At 42.5% G+C, this 16,454-nt stretch overlaps 1 protein-coding gene across 2 annotated transcripts in view; it reads left to right on the forward strand.

Annotated features, from left to right (window-relative positions):
* Positions 1-1,976: 1,976 nt before the first annotated feature.
* The window catches only part of LOC126533517 (equilibrative nucleoside transporter 3-like), a 34,156-nt gene continuing 19,678 nt past the window's right edge, over positions 1,977-16,454 (forward strand). The window contains exons 1-5 of one of the 2 annotated variants that reach the window (XM_055071911.2): positions 1,977-2,489; positions 10,424-10,505; positions 12,237-12,391; positions 13,931-14,025; positions 14,868-14,918. In XM_055071911.2, coding sequence (XP_054927886.1) covers positions 2,278-2,489; positions 10,424-10,505; positions 12,237-12,391; positions 13,931-14,025; positions 14,868-14,918 — 595 coding nt within the window. In that variant the 5' untranslated portion in view covers positions 1,977-2,277. The remainder of the gene's footprint in view (positions 2,490-10,423; positions 10,506-12,236; positions 12,392-13,930; positions 14,026-14,867; positions 14,919-16,454) is intronic. The other variant, XM_055071910.2, reaches the window with a different exon arrangement.

The raw sequence follows: 16,454 nt of genomic DNA on the forward strand, positions 1-16,454 counted from the left end.
TCAACAAGATAATATGCAATAGAATAAGGGCAACACTGGACTTTAGCCAACCAAGGGAACAGGCTCGCTTCAGGAAGGGATACTCTACAATGGATCACATCCATGTCATTAATCAGGTAATCGAGAAATCCGCAGAGTACAACCATGCAGCCTCTCTACATGGCTTTCATAGATTACGAAAAGGCATTTGATTCAGTAGAGATACCAGCAGTCATAGAGGTATTAGATAATCAAGTAGTACAGACCGCTTGCGTATCTATCTTGGAAAATATCTACAGAGATTCCACAGCTGCCTTAATTCTGCACAAGAAAAGTAGGAAGATACCTATAAAGAAAGGTGTCAGACAAAGAGATACAATCTCTCCAATGCTATTCACTGCATGCTTGGAAGAAGTATTCAAGCTATTAAACTGGGAAAGCTTAAGAGTAAGGACCGACTGCGAATATCTCGGCAACTTTCGGTTTGCCGATGACATTGTTCTATTCAGCAATACTGCAGACGAGTTACAACAAATGATTGAGGGCCTTAACAGAGAGAGTGCAAGAATGGGGTTGAAGATTAATATGCAGAAGACAAAGATAATGATGAATAGCCTGGCAACAAGAGAGTTGAGGGTCGCCAGTCAGCCTCTTGAGTTTGTGAAGCAGTACGTTTACTTAGGTCAATTAATTACAGGGAACGCTGATCATGAGAAGGAAACTCGTAGAAGAATAAAAATGGGTTGGATCGCATACAGCAGACATTGTCAGCTCCTGACTGGAAGGTTACGATTATAATTGAAATGGAAGGTGTAGAATCGGTGCACTTTGCCGGTGCTGACATATGGGGCAGAGACTTTGAGACTGACAAAGAAGCTTGAGAACAAGTTAAGGACCGCATAAGGAGCGATGGAACGAAGAATGCTAGGCATAACGTTAAGAGACTGAAAGAGAGCGGTTTGGATCAGAGAGCAAACAGGTATAGCCGATATTCTAATTGACATTAAGAGAAAGAAATGGAGCTGGGCAGGTCATGTAATGCGCAGGTTAGATAACCGCTGGACCATTAGGGTTACAGAATGGGTACCAAGAGAAGGGAAGCGCAATCGAGGACGGCAGAAGACTTGATGCGGCGATGGAATCAGGAAATTCGTGGGTGCTAGTTCGAATCGGTTGGTGCAGGACAGGGATAATTGGAGATCGCAGGGAGAGGCCTTCGTCCGGCAGTGGGCATGAAATGGGCTGGTGATATATATACATTAGCAATTTTTTTATCGGAAATCATTGTTTGCTCGAGCTTTTCTTTTTTCTTTTTAGTTTTATCTGTAAAAAGCACGTGGTATATACCTGCGGACGACGTGGAATGAATTACGTGAGTGTATTGTCGTTGGGTTACGATTCATCTTTGCTGCAAGCCTTGAATCTCCGGCGCGCGAGATTGGTGGACCCACACGCAACTGCGCTCCTCTGCGGGGAGCATGTACAGGGACACTATGACAACCCACTTTTATGCATGTTGGCGCGATTAGTTGAACGTTACACGAGTGGTCGACGTACGTCGTGGCCGGAGCCGTATCTTTGACCGGCACCAATGATATATGGTTTACAAATGCCTTTATCGCGCGTGAGGAGCGAAGGCAGAGCGCGCAGAGCATACGCACAGATATGCGCGCCGGCCCCGTCTCCACGCTCGCGGTGTAGCAGACGACGTGCGGGCTGTGAATGAAGTTGTGAATGCACTGTATTGGGCAAACCAGCCTCCCCTGACTTTGCCCCTCTTTTCCTTATAGTTGCCGAAAGGCCAAACCCACGGCGGAGCCTCTCAAGCATTTTGAAGGCGTTGTTTGGTCCGTGGTAGTTTTTAGTAATGCTCTCGTCACGATCAGTCACACGCAAGATTTGAGTCATCACATTCGACTCGTCGCCTGTGCTCTCCGCTCTATTTTCCACGCACTTTCCTCCAGGCGAGTGAAAGTGGAGAGAGAATAGCGTCAGAGGCATGCCAGAGGTGGTTGCCTTGCGAAGGCTGACTGTCTGACGTCGTGCTCGCCCTCCTGAAAAGCTGTTTCTTTTCTCCACGCTTGGCAGTTGCAGCGGTCGCGGCGTCGCTAGTTCAGAGAAAGCGGGCACTGCCGTCTGAAAGAAGTGCCTAGCACGCGAGTTTAGGCGTCCTTCGACGTTTTGGCGACGTAGCGGGACTCTCGGACGTCGCGAAATGCAAGTCCACGGCTGAGAATCTGCGAGAAGCGGGTGATGGACGCAGCTACAGCTGTTTTCGGGAGCTGACGAATCGCGGTCATGGATGTGCCGGCACACGGGCGCAATTTCCGCGCTGCAACTTCAGCAGATGATGGAGACAGGATGCCTGTGGTGCGCGAAGGTGTTGTTCCAGAAGCCATTCGAGCGCTGTATCGAAATGCGACATTGCGAGCGGCCGATGATTTTGACAGCAGCGCAGATGATCCTCTGCTTCCAGCGTCACCGCCTTCTTGTGAGGTGCCCGTTGACAGGTGAGCACCACTAGTGCGTGAATCAGTTCCTTCATGCTGGGAATTGATGACACGGCGAAAACGTAGTCTGTAATACGTGTGGCGGCCAGAGCACACGCGCCAAAAAAAGTAAACGCAATGTGCAGCAGCTGCGAGCAACGTTTCGCCAGCTGTACAGAGTTGTGAGAATGTGATGCCACAGAAGTGATGCTCGACGCGTGCGTGATCATCCGGGGGCTTCACTGGTTGTCGCGGGACGTGGAAAATGTTATATATCAGTGGCAAACGTTGATGCAACTTAGGGGGGGGGGGGGAACTTGCGTTAAATATTTACTGTTAATTCATCTGATCACAACGCTCTTGTCATTTGAAAGGACTGATACTTTTCACCACAACTCTGAACACTTAGAGGCAAACAAGCTGTGGTGTTGGTGTAGGACGAAATTCCAGGGAATGGAGAAGGCAATTAAGGCATTTGCTACAAGAGAAACTCTTGGCTTATGAATTTGAAGTGGCATCCTTTTCACTAAGGATCATATATACTTCGTCTGTTTAGCTGACAGGGATGATGCTTTGTCCCTTATTTTCTTTAACTGATGTGTCTGCCTCCTGCAACAGAGCTGTTCCACAGGAATTGTAGCCTGCCATATAGCACTGGTGACTGTGTGGCGCTTTCTTGCACGTTATTTTGTATCACTAGCTGCACAGTGTGCAACTGATCATGGCAGATCCCATTTTTAATGCACTGTTCTCATCGGATGGGTATGCTACAGTGAAGGAAGAAATGAAAATAGCCTGAGCTAGTACTCGTCAATACAAAAATGCAGGCAAGAAAATCAAATTCCCATTTCAGCCATTTCATATATGGTTCAGATTTTTATTCAAACATTCACTGGGTAACTGGGTCGGCATCCTTAGCTATTATTCACTTAGGGCAAATTTTTCATCCCACCTGAAGAGAAAAAAAAAATGGTTGTGCTGAAATTTTGGCACCGATAAGGAGGAGACCACGCAACTCCGGTGCTTGTGTCATGTGGCCTCCTTTCCATTATCTAATTCTTGCGCTGAAATTTCAACTGGAATATCTACCAACTAAGAAATGCGGTGGTGGTTACAACATATGCTCGTTGGCTTTATGGCCCTGCATACATTCAACTGAAAGTGCCTTGGGACAAAATATATGTAGGGTTGTTCATTTTTGGGTAAAACACGATTTTACCCAATTTTTACAGCCAGAATATGTTTCAGGAGAAACGGGTTAAATCCAATTTCTCCCCAAATGAATCTTTCCTGTAGCGATCTGCACAATCGTGCGCTGACGGTCTACTGTTCACTCCAGGCGTAATAAGATTTATATAAACAAAAGGGTGCATTCTCACCCTGCTGCTTGGAGAGTAGATATTGCTTTCTAGCGCTGCACTTTTTTATCCCTACTTTCTTGACAAGTTGCCGTGAGTTCGTACGTGCACACACCAAAAAAAAAAGAAAAGAACGAAAAGAAAAGGCTTTCAAAGGAAATGGGCAAGCACGTTTGAGGCTGACCATGCTGCGAGCACATGGCTGCCAGTCGGGGAGTAACAAATTCAGAACTAAAAAAAAAAAAGTCAAGAAAACGGCGCTTCGCCTACTGCAGATTAGTCACGGGTATGTGCACCTGCTTCCATGACTTTCATGCGAAAGGAACGGGTGACAAGTCGGTGGGGGCGGGATTGAGCCACGAAAATGTTTCGTGCGTGGGTTTTTTTTACCCTCGAGGGCCCCAACTCCAATTATCACTTCTATCATATTTTTTTTTATCACTATCACCTCTGTTCATGTCCGTAAGCGACTATGTAGATTCACTTCATGACGAGTTCAACCAGTACTTGTTGGAAGCAAGCCCCACAAACACAGCTGTTGAACTCATTCGAGTATTGGCGTGACTACCGCACGCTACCATAGCCTGGCAAATATCGCACTGACATTGTTGTGCCTAGCTAATGGAAGCTGTGATGTTGGGAACTTTCTCCCAGCTGAGGTACGTTCAACGTCCGCACAGGTCTCGAATGGAGACCGACATGCTGCGCATGCAGATGTAAACATGGGTGTGTAAAAAATTGATTGCCAGCTTTTCGTGAATAAAATGTTTCATTTCTTAGAAGTCATCAATGCGCTTTACTGTCATCATTACTGATTAATTTGCAAACAAATGCCAAGTTTCTGAGAGTATTTGCTAGAAAACCCTGATGTCCCCCCCCCCCCCCTCCCCAATCGATTACCAGCTTGAAACAAACACCAATTTTAACATGTTGAGAAACCCGTGATACCTTCTGATAAAATGAACTGAGTGTATTATTTAATACATCTGTAGATTTAACCCGAAAAAACCCTGTATTTTAGAATGGTTTCACAAAAAACCCAGTTACTCCCTGATTATCAGTTTGAAAAATAGCACCCGATTTTTACCCCCCGATTTAAAAAATATATAAAACCCAAAAACGAACAACCCTAAATATATGGCTTGAGCTGCTGTTGTGCCAATTTACTTCAAATACACACATGTATCTGGAAACATGGCAGCCTCAGGAGCATGGTAATGCATAGGCTACTCATAAGCAACAACAATTTCAGAGCCTATTTTGTCAGGGGTATCAGGCAGCCTCCTTAAATATAGGATGGAACTTGGCAGTATGCTGTTACAATTCTGTAAACATAGGATGGAACTTGGCATTATGCTGTGGCAGAATTGTGCAGTGACTGCAGGGTCTTTGTCAACATCAAAGCACATGTCACCTTTACATGTGGTGAAAAGTGATGTTGAGTTAAAGAAAAAAATAAACAAAAGATGAATCAGTGGGAAAATAAAAAAAGAAGGCCCAGATTGAATGTGTCTGATGGTGACATTGGACCAGGTTCTGCCTGCACACGAGCTCTCTCGATGTACCCGTTGGACCACAGATGCTTTTCTTTTACAGCTGCAAATACCTGCACCTTCACCTTCACCACGTAAAAAAGATTACTTATGCTACTCTAACTTGCCCTAAAATTGAATATGTTGCATTGATTTGGGACCCCAATTAGGCCTACATTATCACTAACAATGAATCCTTGCAGAGCCGTGTTGTTTGTTTTATTTTTTCAGACTACTCATCCTGTACAAGCGTCTCAAAACTTAAAAAGCACGCTGAACTGGAAGACCTATCGAATCGCCGTAAACTTGCTAATTTAATACTTTTCCATAGCTTTATCACCATCCATCCCTTCACAACGATTTCTTTCAGTCGCCCCATGCCATCTTTCCACGTTGTGATCATTCTTTCAAAGTTAAATGTGTAAAGTGCTATTCATCCTCTCATGCCAACTCATTCATTCCTCACACGGTCATTCAGTGAAACAATTTATTATTGCACATTGCCGCAGAAACTGACAAAAAAGATTCCAAGATTTACTTCACTGTGATGGAAATGTGTAATAATGTTTTGTTTGTTCTTTTGTTTGTCCTTTCCTTTCATATTATGCTTTATGTTTTCATTGCTGTTTTTTATTATTGCTCTATGTATTGTTGCTCTTTCTAATATGTGCAGCGTTATTAGTGATTGTATCACCCCTCCCCCCCCCCTATGTATTACCCTCCCCGTGAGGGCCTTTAGGGGTAACATGAATAAATAAAAAAATAAATAAAATGAAAGGGGGATTTATTAAAACTCGTCCAAGTGATCGAAAGAGGCTCTAGGAACAGTCCTAGGTGTTGGCATCAGCAACACGAGAGCTCGGGTATCGCACCGAAGCGATGGCAATGCCTCCATCATATTCTCCACTACACATGGAATACAAAACTGGAATGAAAATATATTACAGAGAGAACATTGCTATGCGCTCAGAACTCAGGTAAAGACACACATGCATCCAATGACTGCATCCAGTCCGGCGGAAGTTCCTGCGAAGTATGCACATTTATTACATAAGTGGCACTTTCACAGTAAAAGGATCTGGTGGATAGCGGGCTTTCAGCATGGTGATCACACTGTCTAGATCTCCAGAGGCTATCTAGACCCAGTAGTATGAACATGTCATAGGGAGTACTGCCAGTATTCCTAAACAGTAAAAGCCTAATGTAATATGGTGTGATATCTATATCCTTTCTAAGTGTCCGCCGCAGCATGTCCCCCCAGAATATAGCATCTCTGCAGTCTATAAACCAGTGATCTATGGTCTCAGCACGTGGACCATGGCACAAAGCAGCACCTCGAGTTTGACCAGGTTTTAACAGCAAGCGTTTCTGAGTACAATTTACCAATAAAGGTTTTAACTCCAGGATATAGACACATTCTGCAGACCCATCTAAGTATGTCCTCATATGGCCGACCTAAGTAAGGTTCATGATAAAATTGATCTGGGACATATGAGTTCACTATTGCTGCAGAAGTTTCATTGCAACACGGAGTGAGAACGTATTCCAGCCTGAACCTAGCCTTCAAGAAAGTGGTTAAACCACAGATGCATGCATACTTGTCTCGTGCTAGTGTCAACTAGCTCTTCGAGACTCTTGGCGCATACGTCATGTTGCATAGCAGCAACTTGCTTTAACATGCGAGAGCTTGTGCACGCGCCCCAGTTTCCATGGGGCCACAGATGCAGGAATGGAGCGTGTGGTTTATTGTCAAACTTACCCTGGTCCTTTGCGTGTGTCACGTTGCACAGCAACAAGATGCTCATAAAAGTGAGGGCATGCCACTTCCTCCCATATTGTACTGCCTTCTAGATAAGCCAAGTCGTAAGGGAACAGGTCATAACGTTTATTTGCCTTGCCGCTGTCATCACACCCAGGTTCACTTTGGGGCACACAATTGGTCACCCTCCAAAACATGTTGGTGCATCTGGTAATGCCTTGCAAAACTCCGAATTATGCTCAGTGACCTGCAGAATGCTCTGCATAACATTGATTCCCACAGTGTGTGATTATCTGTCTGTCTGTCCATCCATCCATCTGTGTTTATTTGTTTGTTAAAGTTGCTGAAAGAGAATATGGTGACCATAACATAATGAAATATCCAACCCTGGCTTGCTCTGTCTGCTTTGAGCTCACTATGGTTGACATCTGCTTTGAGCAAGTCAGAATTTGACCAGAGTTATTGTGGCACGAAGCACCAAGTGTGTCTTGCTGTGTCGAGGTGTGTACAGCTTGCAACTTCTTTTTTGCTGTGGTTATCATGCCGGCACTAGATTGTTTGTGTTAGTGGTAGCTTTCTGTGTTTCTCGAACGCCTGATAAAAAGGCATTGTGTTCCTTGCATTTATTAGAAATGGTGACGTGCTCTCTCTGCCTCTTGGTTGTCTTGTGTTCGATATATTTTTTCTTTAAATGTTGTTTGTTTGGTGTTTGAATTTACATGCTCCAAAACATTCATGTCTGCTAAGTACCTCTGCACGCTGGCAAGCCCAGTGTTCGGCTGCATTGTGTGCCTGTTTGGTTATGGCGGCATGTGTTTCAGTTAACTGAAAGGCGGCGCTTGTTTCAGCCGTTGAACATCTGTTTCAAGGCCAGCCCTCAATAAAAAAAAAATATGCCTGTTGCTAAGTAGTTAGGATGTGCATTCCATTGTTCTGACTGTGGGCATATTGCTGTTTCTTTCTTTAAAGCCCAAAACACATGATAGAGGTTCGTGGCTGAAAGAAGGGTCATGAAGTGTCAACTAAATGCAGCTGCGCGATTTAAGGTTGTGCTCATGGTGTGCTTTGCAGTTGAACATATGGGATGATATTCCTTTGTCTTTCCTTTATTCTTTTCTCCTTTTTTTTCTTTTTTCTCTGCAACTCAATACAGAGACAGTCGTCTTTCCCGGCTCAACCTTGAAAATACTATTTTGCGCTTACCGCTGCTCTCGCTCAAATCTCGCAGTAAGATCAGGTTTTATGGTCTGGCATGTTCAATATAACACTTGGTACGGTTACTTGCCTGGTTTTCCAGGTGAAAAAAGAAAGAAGCCAAGTTGCCTTTGTCTCGGTTTCTCGCTTTAAGTGGTGTCCAAAACATGGTGGCTATGATGTCACCTGGTCACTTTCATTGTTCGCTGTGTACCATAGCGGGGCCTTTGAGATTGTTAGTTATTAGACTTTGAGATTCGTTTCCACTATTCATTGGGGGCAGTGATGTAGGCATCATGAGGGGCGCAGGCAAAGGCAAATTTGCCTTTTCAGAGGTGCAAACCACACTCTTGTGCATCTAGATGGTGGTGTTCTCAATAGTGTTTTTAAAGAATGAAGCCCACATGCCCGTTGTGAAAAAAAAAAAAAAAAAAAATCAATGGGTGTGTTTGCATCCACATTCGGTACTTACCTATCCCTTATAGTTTAAAACTGTGGCAGATTTCGGTCTTCACAACAAAGGTGCCGATGTATGCTGGGGATGTATTCTCGGATGGCCACTTTCGAAGATATCACTTTCAATGCGCACTGATTGACTGGTTGAGCAAAACAGGACGACCTGATTGGCTGGTTGAGCAGAAACGCTCGAATCACAACATGCTATGTACTCACATCATGGGAAAGTGACAGTATTACCGAAAGTGACCGTCCAAGACTACATCCCCTGGATATCATGACCAATCACTTTCTTCTTTTACGATATGCACATGGACTTCATTCTTTCAAAGCATGATTGAAAGCGCTGCTATCCAGGTGCACAATAGTGCAGTTATGCCATTTTTTCATGCTTCACAAGCTTTCTTCAGAGCCGTGGAAAAAAGAACCACATTAAAGATAGTGCCATGGAAAGAACTTCATTGGGCATTTCTGAGCACACTTTACAACATTTAAAGTATGACCTGTGCCCCAAAAAGGAATATTTAAAATTTTCCATATAGCCAAGTAGCTAACTAATCACACTTAAAGAAAAAATCCGTGTAACTCAAGACAACTGCAAAGGATATTTTAATGGTCTCTTTCATCTAAAGTGTACAATTCTATGGTTAAAGCTTGTTCAAGTCACATAAAACATCCGGTAGAAGTGAAATGGATTAGCAGTAAGCACGTGCATCCAACATCTCCACCTGATTCCCTATAGCTAATCCTATCTGTCTGTCTCTGCAATGTGTGCACATACATACAACACACACACAAATATATGTGTTATTGCAGTCTTTCGCAATAATGGGACACTTCTGTGGTATTTCAAGCGACCTGTCATTGGTAAAGGGAAAATTAGACATCCAGCCAAGCGTAGCTAAGTGCTACAAAGGAAACCCATACGAGTTTCTCGAAAGAAAAACCTTGCAGTTGAAGAAAAAGTTCGTCCTGGTCCAGGGCTCGAACCCGGGACCACCGCCTTTCCGGGGCAGCCGCTCTACCATCTGAGCTAACCAGGCGGCTAGCAGATGGCGGGGTGAAGTCAGATTTATCAACAACTCGAAGCAAAGGCAAGAGTTTGACGTATAGTTCTGTGGAAATCGGCAAGGTGGAGAGAAGTAATTAATAAAGGGAAAATGAGACATCCACCCTAACGTAGCTAAGTGCTACGAAGAAAACCCATATGGGTTCCTTGAAAGAAAAGCCTCACAGTTGAAGAAAAATTCTTCCTGTTCCAGGACTCGAACCCGGCACCACCGTCCTTCTGGAGCAGTATGGTTTCCCTTTGTAGCACTTAGATAGGTTTGGGTGAATGTCTCATATTCCCTTTATTAATTACTTCTCTCCACCTTGTGGGTTTCCGCAGAACAATTACGTCAAAGACCTGTCATTGGTTTTGGTTTCAGTGCTGTAAATGTTGTCCAGTTGCTTTCACTAACACAAAATGGTGTTGCTCCTTTTTTTTATACCATCGCTCCCAGAGTGTGTGGTACACATGGGAAAGCTATGCACAGTGAACACTTTGGTGACCGTAACTTTATAACATCATAACAGGATGTGCTAACATCCTGTGATGTTGTAACACTCAAATGCATGACATACAAATATGCATCTTTCTTTCTTTTTTTGTAGATATTACTTCGTAAGAAACGTCTTTCTTTTGTTGGGAGTGGTTCTTATGCTTCCTTGGAACTTCACAACAAATGCCAGTGACGTAAGTGTTTTATCCATGCACTCTTCATTCTTGTTTTGCAGGCAGAGAGGGTACCTGTACAAACAACTACAAACATTTTGTTTGAAGAGGAGTACTAAAGTGCTACAAAAAGTAGCAGGGAGCACGAACAGGAAAGGCACTCAATACTTAATTAGTATTTAGAAGAACTACAAACTTGTTTCGTAATAAAACCGAGAGTCCAAGTCTGCTGTTCCATGTGAAAGCATCATCATGGGTATAGAGTGCTCAGTGATTGAAATGCGATAGTTGGACCGCAAGGCAGGCGGCACTTTTTGTGTCTCTGGAGAGTGCTGTGGAACCAAATTCAGTTATAAAGCATCATAAAGGCTCTCACTTTCACCGTATACCACAATGCATAATCTCGGTGTCCCCACTGCCCACTGGTGACACAAAAAGCACTGGCAATCATGCTCTTTGAGTATAATGTTTCAACCACTGAGTACAGTGCATACTTGGCAGTGCAGACAGTTGACTTTATCAAACTTGAGAGGAGGACAAGGATAGAAAGAAAATTGTGTAGTTGTCACAACTATGTTGCATGTCGTGTAGCTATGCATTGCTGATGTCTCTACAAAAGTACCATTGGGTCTATTGTTTGTGCATTGTGGCTATTATTGAGTAACCTGTGGGTTCAACCTAGACAGTATAACCTTTTTTTAGCAATGTAGTATCTAACGCAAATATTAGGTTCTTTACGTCCTATATTCATTATAAACATATATTTGTGACATGCTCATATTGGCAAGAAGCGTTTTAGAATTACTTTGTTATAGTGAATAATTTGTTACACCGATAGTCATTATACTAAGATTCCAATATATATTGTGAGTGTGAATGTTTAACACAAATTTGGGTTCTCGGATACCTTGTACAACCAGCGCTAAAGCTACCTCTGACACAACGCAGTGACAGGGCTGAGACGCTTGCAACTTGGTCAACATCATTTGTTTTCCAATAACCCATTCAGATGCTGTGTCCACCACTGTAACAGGATAACACATCATAGGCACCGATAAAGATGACGTTTTTAAAAGATGTCTTTATACATCTTAAAACATTTCTTATTGTGCTGCAAGAGAGGTAACTGTACTCATAAGGGTGTCAGAGAAAAGAAAGAGGCGAAAGAAAAATGTCTAACTATTTGCTGTTGGAGCCAGTGTGTACTTGTGGTTAGAAATGTTATGGCTTTAAAACATATCCCATGCACGTCGTTTTCATTTCTGGTGGAACAAAAACTATAACATGAGTGCTGCAAGTCCTCAGTTCACATTTCTGTCGTTCTGTGTATTTCTGTTGAGGTTTCGTTTCCCTCATTTCTTACAGTAATTATTTACATCAGAACACTATCAGAATCAGCTAGATGTTCCCCGATTTCACTGCACAGGAAGAGGCTGATTTTTTTCTCTTACTTCATGCATGGAGACCACATTTGTGATCTCAAATAAGCTCAGAAAAAAAAAATCATAATTAAGCGTATTCTGTCTCTGTATGCTTTTATGGTGCTGTAGATGCAGCAAGTATGTCAAAACTTGTTTCCAACAGAGAGAAATACTAATTGACATCTGAGAAAGATATATTTATAGTTTGTGGGGCAACAGTATTTTTTTCTATTCCTTTCATTCTTGTCTGACGTAGCATCACATTTTTGCTGTTCTCCACTGACCGCCCGCTTTGTCTTTTCTTTTTTTTTAATCCTTTTATTTTCTGCAGTTCTGGATGTACAAGTTTAGGAATGTGTCCCTCCCGTACGACTACACGTTTACAAACAAGACGGAGCTGCAAGCTCACATATTTGGTGCCTTCTCTGTGGCCAGCTCGTTTCCCTCACTCATAGCCGTCTACCTGGGGACCCTGTTCAACCACAGGTGCGCTCTTGACCCTGCTTGTACCTCGCACGGGCATGGCCCATAGTGTTCAACTTTGGTCTAACAAAATTTTACATTGAATTTTTTATTTTCTAATCTTAGCTTCATTGGAGACTGCACAATCCACCATGATTTAGTCAGGCAATAAGTTAATCAATAAAGCCAGATGTTGATGACGCCTCTCATGTGGGTCCTTTTCTCACAGTGGAATCGATTAAGAGTTGTTGCCAATTTAAACGTGCAGGGGCGAATGTATTGATTCTGAGTAAGCTTGAGCCATGGTCCTACCTGTTCAATTGATAGTGTTAGCTGTCACTTTAATTATTAAAGGCTCCAGTAGGGATCTCGATGTCACATCATTTTTCTTGCTACCCACAGAGCAGTGTGCATGGGTAAAATGTGGTGGCAGTCAATTAATTGTTAATTGTTAATGATGTGTAATGTGTGTAATGATGATCCTGTTAGTGATGTGTAAGTTCTGAGGTGCAATGCTTTATGCCATTGTGTATAGGGGCACCGTGCTGTCATACTTTTTCATGGGTTTTCAACCAGGTGCAACTACTGGTCCATGCAGACAATAATCCCAAAAAGTAGGCACGATGGCAGAATTGAAAGGGGTATATCACCCCCCTCCCCTCCTCCGTTGTCCAGTTATTCCAGAAGGTGGCCTTTGTATGTCTGCACCTTCTCCGTACATGTGCTGCTTTCACCAACATACAAGTTACTGTCATAATAAGGTTGGAAAGTAGGGCGAGTTGATCAAAGTGCGTTTTTTCTGCAGCCGTGTAAAAGAAAAGATACAAAGACAAAAAAAGGTTGCAGGACAAGTGCAGGATCGCAACTTATGCTTTATTCTTACTCACCAAGGTCCTATACATATGCACACAATTCTAGACACATGGGACACAAGCAACAACATGTTGTGGGGAGGGTACTAAGCACAGACATGTGTTATTGGGCTTTGATGAAGACTTCCAGAAAAACAATCTTCTAAGGGTTAACTTCAAGGTCTCACAACTTTTGTTCCAGGATAGACGGAGCAATAAGGTTAGTCTTAAATTGTCATATTGGATTTCTTCAATCATGCAGAAGCCTTTGACACACTCTTTTAGCAAACTATGAGGAATTAATTTTTTTCGCAAACATTTCTGGCAATGCATGAGGTCTGTGAATGGAATCTTGGAGTACTATCGTAGTGCACATAAACAAGGATGGGAGAAGGCACATGAAAGACACAGCATGGCACTGTGTCTTTCATGTGCCTTCTTGTGTTTTCATCTGTGTGTGCTAGAATAGTACCCCAAGATGCCGTACCAACAAGCCCGCATTGCAACACTCGCATCACTGTCAATGCAGTAGCCCAAATATAAATTTGAGATAAGCCGAACAAATGCAACTCTTCATGATAAGAATTACTATTTCTTTTAGAAATGAAAGCACTGTGTACTTCATTTATCAGGTTGGGAGCTAAGAATGCACTTTCAAGTAGCACTGTCTCTTAAGTAATGTTCCTCTGTTCTTTTTTTTCCCCTTTTTCAGAATTGGGCAGGATACACGGAACATATTGGGATTCTCTCTCTGCATTGCTTTCTTTTCAATAGTGACAGCATTTGTGAAAATCAACACTGATAACTGTAAGACCTGTTTTGAATGTCTTTTTTATGTGCACGACCCCTCGTTGCCTGCCATTCTATAGCTTCTTTCACAAGGCAGTGGCTTTTACTTCGCAGAAGCCACGGGTAAACTTGTTTTGAGTATTGATTTACCAGTTATGACAAAATGGCACAGCTGACTTTGGTCACACTGATGTACCTGTGCTGAGGTGTCAGCATGAAATTCATGAAATTTAACTTTGAACTGGCCTAAAGCCCTTTAAGTTTATAGGAGTGCTTAAAAATTCTTGTAATCTTGCTTTTGGCTAAGCTTATAAGCGGATCATATTTGTGTATCTGACCACGAGCTTTATGCAACCTTATGCAAAGAGTCGAGCCAGTCCGATCAAATTAGCATCCTTGTGGTAGAGAGCCATATTGTTTGGGGTGGCTGGTGATGTTTTACGCACACACACAAAAAAAAAAGATTTACCGAGCAGATTTTTTTTCTTCCTTTCGTTTACTAGAGAAAAGAAAAAATTTGTTTGTTGTTTAGGACAGTATATTCTGTTCTCAAGCTATCAGGCATCATGGTGCATTATGCCTTGAAAATGCTTTGTCAGTGCCTTGCAAAGTCCTTCGAGAGCCTTGAATTTTTTTACCAGAAGAGTTGCTACTAAACCTATTGGCACATCAGTCAGCGCCTCCTCAAAATAACACCTTCTCTGTTTAGTGTCACGACATGCCTCCACCTCTCAGCCCTGTTAGTGAAATTGAGTTCCTTTCAACTGTATTCTAGACCACACACATTTCACCATTTTTATTTGAATGGTGACACGCAGCTTGGCAGTTTTCTCATAAAATAATGACCTTTTCAATTTCAGGGCAGGTTGGCTTCTTCATTCTTACTGTCATCCTCATATCGCTTCTTAATGGCAAGTACCCTCACCACATCTTGTGCCTGTAGATAGCCCAAGCTTGACCTGCAGGTTTGATAAGTGTGTAACAGAAGATAAAAAACAGAGCAAGAGGGACCTTATCATCAGGCGCTACTGTGCCTTTACGACTCTGATAAGATGCGGTATGGGTGTCTCGAGTAAAAATAGTGCACCGCTTTGAGTATAAGCTGTGCAAACTAAGCTGACTCATACCTCTGGGTGGTCAGTGATGCCTACATGGCGTCATTGACCGTACTGAGAAGAAACAAGCAAACAAAAGAAACGCACGTTGTTATCGCTCAGCTGGAAGTGACGCATCCCATCCTAGATTGGGCGCTGCCTGTGATGCAATGAAAAATCTCAGAGCCAATGTGCTTCAGTTTACGTCATGTATCTGCTAATCACCAGGTGCATGTGTCATCTGCTTGGGTGCTATTTAAAGGCTGCTAATAAGAATATTAGACAGTTACCAGCCCTGCAGCTTGGCCAAGGTTCATTCAACAAGTATATTTAACTATGCATATAGTATAACCAATTTAGGTAAAACTTAATTTCGTTGCAATTGACCTATAAGTGCTGTAATAGGAATGTGTCTTAGAGCTTTATTTAGCCTTTCAGTTTCAATAATGTAACATTGTAATGTTTTCATAACAAAATATTATATGTATATTTTTCAACCTAAGTGTTACTTGGAAGAAAGCTCTTGTAACTGGATCAAATATGTATCACTTGTTGCACAGTGGGCATTGCATTGCAAGACCTTGAAGGAATTTTATTTGCAATAAATATGCCTGCATGCGATTAAGCAAAGAGACTGCAGCTAGTTCACCTGCTGGAATATGCCTTTCTTTATGTGCATGTGACTAGCTACCGTATGTCTGCTCAGTAGAGTTATCTTGGTCCCAAAGAATGAAACCTGAACTTGAAGCCCATAAGAACAGTCATGACAATGAAAGGGAGAGTTGATTCTGCAACAGGCAATTAAAAGAAAATTGTTCGTTGAGCTATGGTGCTGAAAACTCGTGGGTATATGTAAATTTGTGTGGTCATTTCAAACATGAAATTCATTTTTGTCTCATTCGGTTTTAATTTTACGCAAGTTTCATTTTCTCGGAAAACCTGCAAGAAATTATTTCCTTAGATCTTGATAAACAGGGTATCAGCAGATTCCGCATGACACGAGGAATCCAATAAAGTGAACCTTATTGCTCTCTGTCCACACTTGAACAAGAGTGGTGAGACTTCTGTTAAAGAAATGGCACTCATATTTGAAATAAGCACAGAAAGTTGCATGTATCTACAAGTTCTACTTCTACAAGATCTACTCGTACAATAAAGATTAAAAAAGAAAGTTTTGGCCTTGAAGAAAGTTTTTGCCTTTCCTTGAAACAGATTGTGCGCATGTTATGGCATCGAATAGAATTGTGCAACTGCCTGTACAAGCGTGCAAGTGGAGGTTCTACTAAGTCCAGCTGCCATTCAGGGACTGTGGCCACCACCCAGTGCATGCAATGATACTGGGCAGCACAAAGT

The sequence above is a fragment of the Dermacentor andersoni genome, chromosome 7, assembly GCF_023375885.2.
Source record: "Dermacentor andersoni chromosome 7, qqDerAnde1_hic_scaffold, whole genome shotgun sequence".
Lineage (NCBI taxonomy): Eukaryota > Metazoa > Arthropoda > Arachnida > Ixodida > Ixodidae > Dermacentor > Dermacentor andersoni.